This window comes from Thamnophis sirtalis, unplaced genomic scaffold (assembly GCF_051295495.1).
Source record: "Thamnophis sirtalis isolate CommonGarterSnake01/CBP01778 unplaced genomic scaffold, rThaSir2_p1.2 scaffold_3, whole genome shotgun sequence".
Classification (NCBI taxonomy): domain Eukaryota; kingdom Metazoa; phylum Chordata; class Lepidosauria; order Squamata; family Natricidae; genus Thamnophis; species Thamnophis sirtalis.
In genome coordinates, this window is record NW_028261383.1 from 140,733,440 (window position 1) to 140,749,950 (window position 16,511).

The window sequence follows — 16,511 nt, forward strand, 5'->3', positions numbered from 1 at the left end:
AGTATCAGCAATGTTATAGACTTTTTTTGGTAACTGTTTGTGTTAACGTACCTAGCTAAATGTAAGTAAAAAGTATTGATGTATAAAAACCATACAAAACAGCTACAACTTAATTCCATGCTTTTCTTGATCTGCTATAAACCTACCATACTTTAACATAGGAGAGAAATTATACTTGTTCCATGCTTGAAATTTCAGTCTAGGAGAATCAACATTAAATAAACACTTTGTCACATTTCTTTATAAAAGAATGTATTACAACTTATATCTAACAATGTAAAAAGATATGCAAATCAGACAAATCCAGGATGAATTGGTATAAATCAAAGGCCATTTCCATTACACAAGCGGTACAATTTTATTTTTCCCCATCAATTGCAGAAAAAAAATTGTTATAAACCAAATCAATAATCAAAGGAACTTAATTGTCAACAATTCTTCAAGAGTGATTATGTTCTAAGTTTCATCTGGAAGGGAGAGATGAAAAAATATACAGTGGGATAAAGTCTCTATGGCCAATTCAATGCCTCTCTAAAGCATTAAGGCTACTGAGGCACCTTATTGCAAGTTATGTATCATCTCCTCTTTGGCAATGAGGTGTGTAGTTTTGTTAACTAGAGCCATCAGTGAATTGAGCTTTTGAGACCAGTCATTGAGTAAGTTATTTGGGTCCTTGGGTCTCTGAAAGTTGATAATTCCTGCCAGCCTATCAACTTTTGCAAAGATGGTCTTATTCACCACTAAGTTGGACAAAAATTCTTCAGATTCCTGTAAAGCAAATAAATGACAGAGAATCAGGTAGTCAAACTAACAAACCATTCTGAATGAAATGTCATTGTTTCAGAGTAGTACGTCAGTTATCTATATTCTGAACAAATGAATGAATATCCAGGCAGTCCTCAACTTATGACCCCAATTGACCCCAAAGTTTCTGTTGTTAAGAGACATTTGTTAAGTAAGTATTGCCCCATTTTACGACTTTTCTTCCCACAATTGTTAAGTGAATCACTGAAGTGGATAAGTCAGTTACCCGGTTGATAAGTGAATCTGGCTTTCCCACTGACCTTGCTTGTCCAAAGGTCTCAAAAGGGGATCACATGACCCTGGGACACAGCAACACTCCTAAGTATGAACCACTTCTCAAGCATCTGAATTTTTGATCTCATGATCATGGGAAGGCTACTTGGGTCGGAAGCGAGGGAAATGGTCATTCACTTTTTCCAGTGCTGTTGTAACTTTGAACACTCACTGAATGAACTGTTATAAGTCAAAGACTACCTGTACATGCACAAAAATACTTCCAATGAAATGTACTTATGAAACATTTATATTTAGGTGGCATAACTGATGTTATCCCTTATTTTTTTAAAGAAAATGTGGTTCAGCATTGAAATTTTGATTGCACAGGTAGCCCTTCACTTATGATCACAATTGGGTCCAGAATCTCAGTTGTTAAGTGAAGCAGTTGCTAAGTGAGATGCCATATCACCACTTTGCTCATTAGCTGCAATCCTGAATCTTCTAGCTGTGTTTAAGTGACTATGGGGGAGGAGGGTGTCAAACAGAGTGCTGGGAAGAGGGCCAGCCCCCAATCCAGGAGGCCTAGACCCTCTCCCCAACCTACCAGAAGAGAACTATCATTGAAACTATTGCAATAGCACTTAAGATATTTAGTTATGGTGTTTGATAGCACTTTTTCTAGATTAGCAGTCCTCTAGCATTCCACATCCTGCTCTTCCAGCATGGCAAGGGATTTTTCAGAATTTCCAGAAGGGAAATCCTTTGGTGCACTGGAGGAACAGGCATTAAACTTGGTGAAAATGATAGCGAATGCCATTGTTTTGGAAGGTTGAGAGAGCTAGTCTTCACTATGAAAGGTGGCAATAATGGCATTCACCAAAACACTACTGAATGCCAGTGTTCTGAAATACTCTGGATCCCCTCCAGTAGGTTAGAGATGATATTTATTAAAACATTAGCAAACACCAGTGTTCTGAAAGGCTCACTAGCTTTTTTGCTAGATTTCAGGTTACAGTTGGCTTAGTTGGCCTATCATTGGTAATAGCTAAGAAACTACATCTTAAGAAACGTTTCTTTTTAATTTGCATACTTTTTACAACATTGTATTATAGATGAAATATAACAGGTATATTTCATTAATTGGTAAACCACTTTCAAAAAATCTCCCCCCAATGCCGCAGGGACTAGTCACAGCAATTGCCAGGAGCCAACACTAATTCAAAAACTAACTCCCCCTTGCCCCCCTGCTTCTAGTACAAATTTACATAAATTTCCTCAGATATAAGTTCACTTATAAATAAGTCCAGAGAAGTATGTAGAGGAGCAGAATCTCAATGAGATTTACTGATTCTACTACCAAATTAAATGTACATCACCATGGAAATCAGTTTCTAAAAGCTCCCAAAATACTATGCTCTTTTTTTCCAACTGTGTCATATATTTTCTCTCATGTGAAAGCCATAAGCAATCTTAAGCATCACTTACATCAACTGATAAATCCAAAAGTTGTGCCATTCTCTTCATAGTAATTCTGGTATAATATTTTGCCATTATTCTAATATTCTAAAGAGAGAAAAAATCAGAATAGACCCTTGTTAGGTATTCATTGAAATAATTTCCCAAAATATAAAAGGAAATCTTGCAATGGATTCAAGCATTTGTTTACGTTTCAATACTTATTGAGACTAAGTTAAATAATTTATTCCGTTTATTATGTAGGAAACATACAAGATATTCTCAGATACAACTCTAATGCATATCAAACAAGTTGCTGGAAGGAATTAGCAGTGAATTACATTTTAAAGACAACATTTTTTTCACATTCTTCTCTGTATCGAAGTTTATTTATATGGAACAGCACTGCTACACTATTCAATTTATATTCCTGTACTCCAACTAGAACAAAGATGTATTATCTGTCAAAAATAACTTCTCAAATAGAGTTTGGCAATAAACACTATGTCAGTCCCACCAACAAAACAGCTTCAATAAAAAGGATGGCTATTAATGACAAAGGGCTAAAAAACAGAATTGACTTACATGTTCCACTACTCTGTTTTTTAAATCTTTCCATCTTTTTTCCCCTTCCTCTGTGTAGCCAAACACATCTGTTGCAGGACTTTCGAGGGATCCTTCCCTCAATTCTTTCCCATAATCCTCCACAAGAGTAGTCCAGCGCATCAATTCCATAGTAGTAAACAGTTTTAAAAGATCTCTGTTTAAAAAAAGATGGCTAAATCATCTTCACGTCCATCAGAACACTGCATTTTCTAAAAGAATTCTGCCAGTGGTACCAGTGCATTAATCTACCTTACTTGCTTTCTTAGTTAGATATGTGTAACTGCATTAATATGTCAGAAACTAAACTATTCATGCAAAAGAGTATACCAGCACCACTATACATATCAGTATGTACATATTTATTTACCAAAAATTCTTTACAAATATGCATCGAGGATACTAATAATTTCAGTTTCACATATATACATATTCAAAACTTGGAAACAGAAATCGATAACTTACAGGCACACCAACATCACAACTATCATTTTACATTCTATAAATGGAGTAATTCAAATACGTTCAAATACATATCTTAGCTATCTCCCTACCAACAACACAGGGTTATGAATATTATATGAAATTCTACAGGGAGCATATTCTGCAAATTAGCATTTCTGCAGATCCCAAATGTAGTCTTATTTTTTTATTAAAAAAAAAATAGAAGCCACATACTTATATTTGGGGATGTCTTCTAGTTTTTTATCACTGCTTATTCTGTGCACCAAATCAGACTGTTCATTATCATAAGGGGATAGGATGACATATAATACAACACTCTTCAGTGCCTGTTTCAGAGAAAGAGAAAGAAACCGATCTGTAGACTTAGTGATATGTTAAAATAACATTATGTAGAAGAAGAAGCTGATTTTTTTAAAGAAAATTATGTACAAATTTGCAATCAAACTTAACTCAGAATTACAAGTTTGGAGATTTGAAAGGAACCAAACTGATCATCAATTTTATATACAAAATGAGATTTGTTGAAAACAATTTAAAGTTTTCTTGTTAGGCTAGAATTCTTCATTTTAAAGAAGATATAAGGGGAATTAGTGGCATTCCCATATATGTACCTTGGAACATTGTTCCATAAATTTGTATGGAGTTTTCAATTCCTTGAAAATTAAGCAAATAGGGAGCTCTGATTTCTTGCATCTTAAATAATTTACATGTATTTTTATCCGTAGCAAATTTTGAATACCATCACTACAAATAATTTTGCTTCCTGGGCCTTTTCAGGATTTTCACACATAGTATTTTTAACTTTTTGAGCGGTTTAGTGTTAAAATCTGACTTCTTTCATATCAGTATTTTCCTATCATGTATAGCTCCCAACTATCTTTTCATGCCCTTACATGCATGAGAATAAAGCTTGGTTCAGATTCCTACTACAGTAGATTGACTACATGCTGGAGCAAATGTATGCAAGGTGGAAAGAGAGATGAGCATCCGTGGAGAATCCTGCCCTTATGAAGGTCACTCTTCAAAGGTTCTGCCCAATTCTAGTTATCGTAAACAGAATGTGGAAAAATCTGCATTGCTTAAAGCAAGTTTAAGCAATGCAGATTTAAGCAGGTTGGAATGAGCTCTCTGCCCAGTGTTTCCTCTGTCAATGCAACAGAGGCCTGTATATCTGGGTCTCCTGTGTACCCATATATTTGAATGAAAAAGATAGGAAGCTAGATGTTGCAAAACAAAGCACCAGCCTCCAGCACTGCCTGCATGTCCAACAATGCTGATTCTTCATTCTCCGTGCAGTTTTTTAATCTTAACTGGGAGAAAAACTCTTTGAGCAATATGTGAAACAGCTTTACAGAGAAACATGAAAAATTATTCCTTTCTACTTCAAAAGCTTTAACTGAATTAAAGCAATTTTCAAGACGTGAAGAAGCATTCCCCATTTGCAAAAGGGCCAAAAAGTATCTAACTATGTCTGAAAATACAGTATTTTCCATATGGGCCAGAGCACCAACTGCCCATCAGCCACTCACATGGGCCAATTCTGAATAGGCCGCAGCCAGATGGTGAGCTGGGGCTCGGAGGTTGGGGACCCCTGTTATATTCTATCAAATATAACACGAACTACATTTTATTTAATAAAAAAGAAACTAACTTTGAAGCTGTTCTAGAAACAATAAAATGCTATTTCAAGAAATGTACATGGAATATAAATCACTTTTTCGCTAAAATATTGATTATAATGGGAAAACAATAACATTTGACTTTCATTGCCCTAAAAATTAAAATGAGTACCTTCATAAAGGCAGCATTTGCTTATACAGACATTAACAGCTTATAATCTAATCTCCTCTTGCTCTTACCTGTTGCCATTTTTCACCTTCAGCCTGGATACAAGGTGTATCATAAATAGCTCTGTAGTGTTTACAAATGGAAAGATAAGAACCTTCATGCTGATCCAACTGAATCATTAAATTGTAGTATTTCAATTTTAGTTTCTGAAATGTCAAATAACATTGGGTTAGGAAAGACACATTAAGCATACACATCTTCACTTCCCCAGTAGTGTGAGGACTATTTAAGATGTGTGAATAACACCCCATAAAGCAGCAAATCAAAAGTTTTCTACTACCATACATACTTCGGTGTTTTCTTCCTGGAAAAATTTGGTGTTAATTTTTTTGCTTATAATTTGAGTTCGAATGTAGTCCTTTACAGCCAGACAAAGCCTCATCTGTTCCAAGATGAACTCCACACGTTCCTTCTTTTCCATCGATCCATAGGTCTCCACCTAAAGTTCAGAGCATGAAAATATTAGACTGAGAAACGTGAAATTCTAAGAACTGCACACAAAGCTAACAAAAGCATTATTAATTTTTAACTGACATAAAACTCTTTGGTTGGTAGTTACAAGTCTACGGCAAATCCAAACAATTACAGTATAACAAGTTTCTGTAGACAAAGTCTGTTCAATTCCCAGCTAAGCTTCATTTATTTTGAATGTTGGTCAAATTCAAAGTGAAATTTAAGCTTTTTTGGTATCAATCTAAGCCCTCAAAAATCTATTCTTAAAGGCTGGGGGTAGGGTGAGAAAAAAACTACCACTGCAAAAAAATGATGTGCGTCAGACTGGATTTCAGATCCCACCTAGTATATCTTCTTAGAAAATATTTTCATTGTTTTCTTAGAAAGCTGGTTATCTTCTGGCTGGAAAAGGTAAGCTTAGCAACCCTTACTGGCAAGTAAACAATATTGTGTGGTCAATGTATTTAACCACTTTATTTAAACGGTTTCTAAAACACAACAGATAAATACCCCAAAACCTCTGCACTATTTAATGTTCTTCTTTGACTACTAGATAACTGATCAAAACAACTTTTAAAAATTGGAAAGAGAGATGACAGTATTTGAAACATGGGCACTGATCCCAAGCTAAACTATTCTTTTATATTACCTGAAGTTCCTGCAAAATTGAGGCTGCTTCTTTTACGTCACCATTTTGTTCTTTTATTTTTGCTAGTGTATTTGTCAGCCGAGCCCTCTCAATTTCAACGTATATCTAAAAACAGCAAGGCAGAATTAAGAATTAACCACCGCATAAACCTAGTGTTGTGTATGTGGAAGAAGCCCTTTTATTTTTACAAATATAAAATATATTTGTATATACTTGGAATCAATTATACAAGCAATCTTATGTTTATTAATATCTTAAAAATAATGGATATATAAACGTTTTTTCAGTTTAAGATTTAATTCATCTAAATCTTCACTTGTAATCTATATTCTATAGCATCATATTCATATTTTATAATGTAAATAATAAAAAATAAATTGGAAAAAAATAAAAGCCAAAGTAAAAATACAGTAAAGCTTAACATGTTAATGAGTTAATGTATATTTATGTGCTATTAAATCAAAAGGCCAAGTTAATATATTGAATAGATGTTTCAGATACACCATGACTGAGGAGAGATTTGGAAGACATATAAATAGTTACCAAGTATCCTGGATCTGTGACAGAAGAGGGAAAGCCAGAGCTTCTGTCATATCTTTATCTGTACAGTAGAACCTCTGGTCACAAACCTTTCTGACACGACCAAAACGGGTGACGGCCAAAAATTTCACAACATTTTTGCATCTGATCGCAAACAAATACTCGGTGATCAAACACAGCCACAGCGCTTTCCCCTTCCACACCATTTTTTTTTTTTTTTTTTGGTATGTGCGTGTGCAGTCTCACTTCTGGTCACGACCAAACTGAGTTGTGACTGAAGTCATGGAACAGATTATAGTCATGACTGGAGGTCTTACTGTATACTGATTCTGTGTTCTGCCATCTACTCAATAATACTTTCCAAGCTAATGTGGAGCTAATGATCAGTATTCTATGAATGCTGAGAATCAATTACAAATCCATCTTACATTTACCTCATCGACATTTTACCATTTCTTTAATGAAGGTATTATGAGACACTGTGTTGAATGTCTTGCTGAGAAGACACACTGTCCCTTATGTACTAAGCTAGTAATACTGTCAAACGTAGACATCAGTATTTCTGCCATTTGGGCTGGATATGTCAAACGCCACATAAAAGTACACTGAATGAAAACAGTAAGTTTCTTAAGAACCTCCGGTGATAAACAAGGAAAAGAGCAAGAATGAATGGGTAAATAAATGAATATATGCAGATTGAATTCAAATGTGAGTGACTACTATAAAACCGATACCTTTTATATAGAGAGAATGAGGACTGAATCACAAGGTAAATAGAAGAATAAATGGATCAAGATTAATTGATTAAATGCCATCAAGTTGTTGACCCCATAGACTTTCTCCATGATGAACTCTTCCTAACCTAGTTCTTCAGGTCTTCTAATGGTGCACTCATCGCCACAATAACTGAGTCTCCCACACCTTGCTGCTGGCCATCCTCTTCTTCTTTCCATCTTTCCAAGCCTTTGGAGAGGTAGGCCTTCACATAATAGGTTTAATTTGAGCTTCATCATTTGTACCTCAAATGAGAAATCTGGGCGGATTTGTTCAATGATTGTATTGGTTTGTTTTCTAGTTATCCATATTTTTCTCACAAGTCTTCTCCAACAACATAGTTCAAAAGCATCAGTGCTTCTTTCTATCTTGCTTTTTCCAAATCCAACATTCACTTTTTATAGCGTGTCACAGGTAACCTTATGGCTTGTATGATTCTGATCTTTGTAGGTACAGACACATCTCAGCATTTGAATATTTTTCCAAAGGCCTTCAAGGTTGTTCTTTCAAATCCTAGTCACTGGGGTATTTCTTGACTTCTTGGCGTGCCGATTTCTATGCTGTTTTATACCCTCTATTAGCAAATATTAAAGCTGGAATTTATCAAATTATTTCATGATAACTATATTTAGTTTGCAAGACACCAAGAAAACCCTGAGTGTTATATAAGTATGACAAAGAAAATAAAAAAGCCACAGATTGCAAAAAGCAAAATATCTTACCTTTCCTTCCGTCACTGTACGTAACGTGTCAATCAGCTGCAATTTGGTTGGCAAATCTGCCATATCTTCAACGTACGTACAGCACTGTTGGACCATTTTAGCAACTGCCTAGCATAAATAATGAGGAAAATTACACTTACTGAAAGTAAACTTGCACAGACAGCATTGGTGTTCATTTGTTTCAGTAATATTGCCTGTTATGGAACTTTATTTCAAAATATCAAAGGGAATGGAAAATGTTTGCAATCCAAGGAAGACATGACAAAACAAATAGGAAGTTGTCAATGATTTTTTGCCTTTCACATATGCACTACATGGAGCAAAACAAAAATAAACCTTCCTGCAAAAGGATACAGTTGAGCTATTTTTGTCTAATATTTCCTACTTTTTAGTAAGATAAACCTCCTAAAAGAAGAAACATCTCCAGTACTATGTGGAAAAGAACAAGGCATTTGCCTACTTTAGGATTTCAAAAGAAGTTATTTCTTTATACTCATCATGACTTCTACAACTTAAAATTAAAACAAGGACTAATTTTTTCCTTGCATACTATACTACAGTAGCATTGTGTACAACTTTACTAAAAAGAAAAATACCACAATTTAATTTTGCCTGAAACTTTGAACTGCTATTTGTACTCTATATATCTTGAGCTATTTGCTTCAAATGCATCTTTTGGGTGGTTTTTTTTTTAAAGCAATCAAGCAATAGTTGAAAGGGAGCAAAAAGAATTTAAACAACAAAAATAAACTTAGTCTTACACCAGGACAGCTTATCAATTTGTGGAGCATCACATTTCAGTCAAAGCAATGTTATCATTCATGGCCACTACCATAGTAAATCTAATTACAAATTGCAGCCATTTTTATAAAACAATAAAAATATAAGCTTGAATATAAATCTACACCATTCGAATTATTTAGGATCAACATAAAAACTTCTTTATTATGTACCTTCAAGTTATCCAGTGATCAATCAAAATTAGCTAGAAACTCAAGTAATTTAATTTAGCTGTCTCTGAATCGATCGTTGTCTCTGTGTCTCAACCCAGTCTACTTCACACGAATAAGAGGAGTTGAGTCGGGATGCTGTACACAGTACACTTATGTCACTATGCATAAACCGCAATAGATAGGAAGTGAAAAGTAGACTTTGCACCAGATCTAATCTTTAAGTAAAACCTACTGTTAGGTTTAAGCAATAAAAGCTACACAGGATGGTAAAAAGTCACCAGGATTTAACCTTACAGAAATCTTAAAACAACTAGTATAAATTATTTTAAACTGCAAGGAATCCGCCTTCAAAATACAGAAACACTTTTCATTTGACCTGATATGATTCAGGAAACAATTCTATCCAATTCTCTTTTATACATATGAAATCTTGATTTGTTTATGTAAAACCGATGCCAATAGTTGCCGAGCTGTACCATAGGAGACCACATCAGAGAAATACAGGAAGTCCTCAACTTATAACCGCAACTGAGACTGGATTGCCAGTCATAAGTCATTACGTTATAAGTTCAGGAACCCACCCACACAGCACTTTTCGTGGTGGTCGTTAAGTAAATCACTGCTGTCATTAAGTGAACACCAGTCATAAATAAGAACTCATTCTTCTGGATGGGCATTTTTTTTGGCAGAAATCAGCAAAAAACATCACAAATTGCAGTCATGTGACTGGGATGCTGCAACCGATTATAAAAGTGAACCAGTTACCAAGCATCCAAAATGTGGTCATGTAATTTGGAGAGGGAGGGGGGAACAGATGGACAACTTCTTACAAGAATGGAAAAGTATGTTTTTTCTAACCTTCTAAACTTCCCTCAGTAAACTCACCTGTTTTAATTGACTCCTCCTTTTTGAAAGAACGAAGATGTTTTCATTAAGAGCATTCCAGTCTTTAGCATCATAACACATTTTTACTACAGCAACCAAGATGCGAGATGTGGAAACCATATCAGAAGCCTTAAAAAAGCATAGGAGATAAAATATATCATTTTTAGTGCAAAATATTTGCAAGAGTTCCTTTAAAAAATTTAAAAACTTAACTATTTATGAAAAGAAATACATTTCTGATTGCAAGATCAAGTGTACAGGAAGAAAAATAACTCAAAATTCAGAAATGACAAATTCGTTATTCCAGTACACATAAATTTTTCCACGTTTTATTCTTGCTTATAAATGGAGATTTTACTTTATCTTATTTAAGATTATTTAAGCATTAACTCACATACTTGTGTACTGTAAATTAACTCTCTTTCATGCTTTTCTAAAGTCAATGAGAATCTCATTGTCTATAAGAACGTATAAAAAGCTGGAGCAAAAGACATCAATTGCTATTTTGGTATCTGCAGAAGAGTCATATACAATTTATGAAAAAAAATGAAAGACTAATTTTTAAAGATGAAGAAATGACTAGTTCATTTTAAAAATGCTTACAGTTCGAGTCTGTTTTTCCAGTGACAGCAATGTTTCAATTGCTTCCTGAAGCCTTCCATCCTAAAACAAAAGTATGGTGTTTAAAACAAAATGAAAAAAGTAAAGTACCATATTTTTTGGAGTATAAGATGCACCTTTTTACCTCCAAAAAGAGGGTGAAAATCTGGGTGCATCTTATACTCTGAATGTAGCTCCGCGCGTCACATTTTCGGGGGGTTCCATGCGGCGGGGATCCTCACTTTCACATGGTGCCTGATTCCTGAAGCTACCTGGGGAACTGCGATGAAAGCCTTTTCAATGAAAGCATTTTTGGGCTATAGGGTCCCCTCCCTGATTCCAAAAAGGGCGCCTGCAGAGGCCAAACAAGTGCATCATGTTCCAGGTGGCAGGCAGTTCCAGGTGGCAGGCGATGCCACCAGAAAATGCTTTCCTTCCCAGCTCCCCGGTGCACATCACAGAGCCTCCTCCTCCTCTACAACTCGCTGCCGGTTTTCTCCTGGCCAGCACCATCGGCTGGAGGAGGCAGGGAGAAAAGCGAAAGGACAGGAGCCGGGCACGGACACAGGGCAGGCAGATTAGAGGCAGCCAGCCGATTGCTGGCTTGGCAGCTTGGCTGCTGGCCACCTGGAGTGCGCAGGCAGCAAAGGAAACCCACGTTGTGGCTCTATTAAGATGCGCATTTTGTGGTGGGACACAATTTGAGGTGGCAGGTGGGGCAGGGGATGGGGTCCCCAGCATCCCTGCCAGTGGCGAAGAAGTGCCCCGGGAGCTGCTGGACTCTTCCCTCCCCTCGCTCATTGGGGCGGGGTGGTGAAACTTCGCCCAGCGCGCGCTGCCTCTCCTCTCCTGTCGGCTGTTATCCGAGAGAGGGGCCGTGAAACCATGGTCACTGGCAGCAACACTTAAGGGCATGGGCTCTAAGAAGTAGCTGCCCTGGCCCTGGCAGCCGCTTCTTAGAGCCCACGCCCTTAAGTGTCGCTGCCAGCAACCATGGTTTCACTCCCCCTCTTCCGGATAAGGTGCGTCTTATACTCCGAAAAAATAGTACTTCTAAATTAACTAAATTGCCAAGTTATATATCAGTAAATACAACATATCACAAAGCTGGATGAAAATGTGTTATTTATTTAATCATATTTAAGTACCGCCCATCTCATTGTCAGAGTGACTCTGAGTTAAGAGCAATTATAAGTTAGGAAACTATGGCTTGGTTTCAAAGCCAAAATATATCTTGCTTGTTTATGGGAATCCAACAAGACTTCTTTGTAAACCTTAATAAAATTTATAAAATAAAATAAAAACACTGCTTTGCAAACCACAACTGATTAGATCACATAAGAAAATGATGGTTTCTTTAGTAAAACATGGCTAAATACTGCTGTATTGTTGGAAGATGTTACTTGTTAAATTTAAAATAGGAATGCTTGTATTAAATGTAACCAAGCTGCATGGAAAGCAATTAAATTTAAAACAGAATCACTTATCATGTTGATTTCAACTACACTTATGTCAATATTAACACCAGGAATAAGACAATGGATCTATCATGCATGCATGCATGCATGCATGTATCCAATCTAGCTATCTGTGGTTCTTTTGCAGATGGAAAGCAAAGTTTAAATTACAACCACTTTCTAAAGATAGTCCTTGACTTATGACCATAATTGAGCCCCAAATTTCTGTGGCTAAGGAAGACATTTGTTAAGTGAGTTTTGCCCCATTTTATGACCTTTCTTGCCACAGCTAAGTGACCACTGAAAGTTAAGCTAGTAATACAGTTATTAAGTGAATCTACCTTCCCCATTGACTCTGCTTGTCAACAGATCACAAAAGGTGATCACATGACCCCAGGACACGCCAACCGTCATAAATATGAGTCAGTTTCCAAGCATCCGAATTTTTATCACGTAACCATGATCAAATGGATCATGAATGGAATGGTCGTAAATGTGAAAACTGTCACTTTTTTCCTGTCACTTTTTTCAGTGGTGGTGTAACTTTGAACAATGACTTAACAAACTGATGTAAGTTGGGGACTACCTGTATTCTCTTCCGAAGAAGTCTGTGGTTCCCAGCTTTATGGCTTGGCAGCCCAGCAAGGGGGGGGAGGGAATTGACCCCTTCAAGTGCCAGCCTGGCCCACTTGCACGCCAGTCCACTGCTCACACAAGTCGAGCTCCGCAAGTGTGTGCGGGCTGGCCTGTCACTTGCACAGGTAGAGCTGCATGCATGCACCAACCAGCTGCTCACGCAGCCCGGTTCCAAACAGGCCACAGCCTGGCAGTGGGCTAGAGGTTGGGAATTCCTGAAATAAGCTACCCAATATTACCAAGAAAATATATACCCATTTTAAAAAGTGAGTGTCAAACTATACCTTTAAGTTTCCTGAATTTAGAATCAGTTTCCTTAATTTTATACTCAATTTCAAAGGAACAGGATGCTATTAAAGCTGTGTCAGAAATTATTTTTCTAATGTTTATCAAGAACAAGTCTATAAGGTATTCATTTAGATGCTGAAAGGGAAATTATAGCATGCACCTCATTTTGCTTCCCCTCTCAAGTAAACAGCAAACATATTTCTGTTCTCCAAACATAATAATTTACATTAGCTATTCTAATTAAATTATTGCAGCTAGTTATATGTACTTTATTGCCATTAGTGTATTGCCCTGAAAAATTCCTTGCTATTGCCCCCCCCCCCAAAAAATACCCAAGCTGGGGAAAATGTTTACACAAACAAACAAATTCAAAAATGTGTTACTACAGGAAGCCCTTCATGACAAAATGAATTAACAGTGCTATTACAATTTGGTTCCAAAAAACAGTACTGTTAAAGGACAACATTCCCAACAGGTAATGGACCATTTCAGAGTGTTAATTTCATGTGCCACACAGTCACCATATTAGGAGAGGCAGGAGATCCTCTTCCAATAATTTAATCATACCAACAATATGAATTGGGCAGCTATAGAGAGAGATAGATGGATGGATGGATGGATGGATGGATGGATGGATGGATGGATGGAAGGAAGGAACTTTATGTTCAAAAATGTACAAAAGAGAAAACTTCTTATGGTAGATCTTCAAATCTAGGTAGCATCTGAAGTTCCTACTTTGTGCAGTAACTTCTTTAGCCAAATAATTTTTATCTTTTTTTCATAACCTAAAGGGTGTCAATGCCTACTGTGAATACTATGTTTTCCCCCTGCATTTATTATACTCTAAGGAATGTTAATGACCCTTCTTTTGCACAAAACTCTCTGTTCAATGTTTTAGTTTGTATTTAACATTACACATTTTTTCCATGTACAATTTAATCCTGGTTTATTCCTATATAAACAGGTGACTGCACTTAGTCAACCTTGATTGATCTTAAGCAGTCAATCAGATTTAAACCAGGCTGGTATTCAAATGAAAGACCACCAGGAAATTCCAGAAACAGAATATTTGAAAGAAAAAACTAGATAAAACCTAACTATTTCTCTATAGTTAGGTTGCCATGAAACTAGTATGGATGCATCCTAGAAATCATCAGAAATTAAGATCAATATTGTAGTAGGGAGATTTTACCACTTAATCTAAATTCATACAGTATGCTTAACCTTAAATAAATCAAAACACTTAGGCCAGCAAACTAAATTAAAATCCAGTTTGATAATTTGGGGTTTAGCAAGTCATGAGTACACACCCTTAATAGCACATGTAATCAATATGGCTGAGAGCAACAGTTCTTCACCATCACTTGGTCTGGATAGTGATGAACAGTTTTGTATTATTTTCTAAATTCAAGATAATTAACACTCTGAATAGATTTTCCCCCCATGGACTTACATCTTTTAATAAGCTATTACATCTCTAGGAAGTAAACCTAGGTTTTAGCATCAGGGAAACACAATTCTAAACACAATTTGAAAAATTTCATACTTAAGTACCCAATCCACCTTTTTGGGGGAGAATGTGTATTAATATTAACAACACACAGCAAAAGAAAAAAATGTGACTATTCTAAGCAGAGATGCCATGTACTCAAGAAACAAATAAAACAGTACAATTCATAGGATATCCCAGATTTGCAGTATAGTCCGATATCCATGCAAATCTTTTAATATTACTTCAATAGAACACCAATGTTCTTATAAATCCGACAGGAGTTAAAAAGGAAGCCAGAGGGTTCCCCTGTGAGAGGCAGTTTCTAAATAAGATTAAGCAATAAAGCTAAAAGTCCTGAAGCCGCAGCAACAACACCGATTTACAGCGAGGAAGAAACCCACTGAATTTAAAGCTCCTGTTAAACCAATGGTTCCCAATGTGGGGGCAACTGGAACCTTGTTTAAACCAAGTTAATGGCCTTTTAGGCTTTCTCTGCGTGAGTAGAGTTCACTTTTTGAGTAAAGTAAGAATTATATGTTGGGGGAGGGAGGCATCAGGATTTTAGAGATGCTTAGGTGGGGCACGGCCAAAAAAAGGTTGAGAACCACGGAGTTAAACGCTGGAGAAATGTCAATCGTTCTTCTTGCCGAACCTCAAAAAAGAAATAGCCATAATCGCTTCTTTTTTTCCAATGCAAGCAAGGCATCTTTTTGTTACCTCTGAAGACCAGCCGCCGTAATATTACAACAAAGGCCTTATTTAATTTTTTTGTACTTCATATTTATTACATTTTTATTTAATTTCGAGGGGCACGTTCCTCCGAAAAACCATGCACAGGATTGGGGGGGGGGTCGTCCCGATTTCTTCCACTCCTGATGTTAGAAAGACGGCATCGGCTTAGCCTACTCCACGCACGATCGGCCCTTCCCGTGGGAAAGAGAGCAGCAGCATCTCGCCCCCTTTCTCCCATCTCAGCCGCCCAGGGAGCGGAGCCACCCCGTCTGCGGCACCTCCTGGGCTTTCCCATGCCGGGCAAAGCGGCTTGCCGAGCCCAAAGGGCCCTTCTCCGCCCTTCTCCCCACATCTGCCTCGCCAGAGTCCCCCGGCCAGGGTCAGTCCGGAGAGGCGATCCTCCCCCACCCCCCAATCCCTCTCGGGGGGGAGCAGTGGCTGCCGGCGAAGGGGCCGATGCGGCCTAAAGTCGGGCCGCGCCATGACTCAGCCCTCGGTGAGGCCTTTGCTGGCTTACCCGGGCCATCTGCTCGCACTCGGGCAGGCGCTGGTCTACCGTGGCGCTGTAATCCACCTCCATTTTCACGATGCGGCCATCGGCCCTCTCGGTGTCCGCGTCCGCCATGGCCCGCTTTCGTCCAGCCCTGAATGGCTCGCAGGGCTCTCCAGTCAAACACTCAAGTCACGCACTGACTCACCGGAACCGGAAGCCCCTGGCTAGAATGGCAGCGGCAAACACGAGGGCAGCCTGCTCGCCCAGGACCCCTCGCGTCTTCACGCCCGGCGACAGGCACTGCCTTAGCCACCTTGGAGAGAGGGAGGAGGGAGCGCTGTAGAATCACAGCCGTTCTTCTGCCCCATCATGAGCCTTTGCGTCTCTCTCTCTCTCTCCCTCTCCCCCTCCCCCTCTCTCCCTATCCCTCTCTCTCTCTCCCTCCC

The 16,511-nt window shown here is 37.8% G+C and overlaps 1 protein-coding gene across 1 annotated transcript; it reads right to left on the bottom strand.

Annotated features, from left to right (window-relative positions):
* Positions 1–333: 333 nt before the first annotated feature.
* On the bottom strand, positions 334–16,276 carry PSMD12 (proteasome 26S subunit, non-ATPase 12). Its single transcript, XM_014057231.2, has 11 exons — positions 16,090–16,276; positions 10,971–11,030; positions 10,368–10,496; positions 8,530–8,637; positions 6,494–6,598; positions 5,681–5,830; positions 5,403–5,537; positions 3,757–3,869; positions 3,061–3,235; positions 2,506–2,583; positions 334–768 (listed from the first exon to the last, which is right to left on the bottom strand). The coding sequence occupies exons 1-11, from the start codon at positions 16,195–16,197 to the stop codon at positions 559–561; spliced, it is 1,371 nt and encodes a 456-aa protein (XP_013912706.1). The 5' UTR covers positions 16,198–16,276; the 3' UTR covers positions 334–558.
* Between the last annotated feature and the right edge of the window lie 235 nt (positions 16,277–16,511).

Excerpts from the sequence above, each read along its gene's own strand:
- PSMD12 (XM_014057231.2), bottom strand. The coding sequence starts at position 16,197 with ATGGCGGACGCGGACACCGAGAGGGCCGATGGCCGCATCGTGAAAATG. Across the intron at positions 8,638-10,367 it reads GGAGGAGTCAATTAAAACAG|GCAGTTGCTAAAATGGTCCA; the intron begins GTGAGTTTACTG and ends TATTTATGCTAG. Across the intron at positions 769-2,505 it reads TTTTGGATTTATCAGTTGAT|GAATCTGAAGAATTTTTGTC; the intron begins GTAAGTGATGCT and ends TTTGCTTTACAG.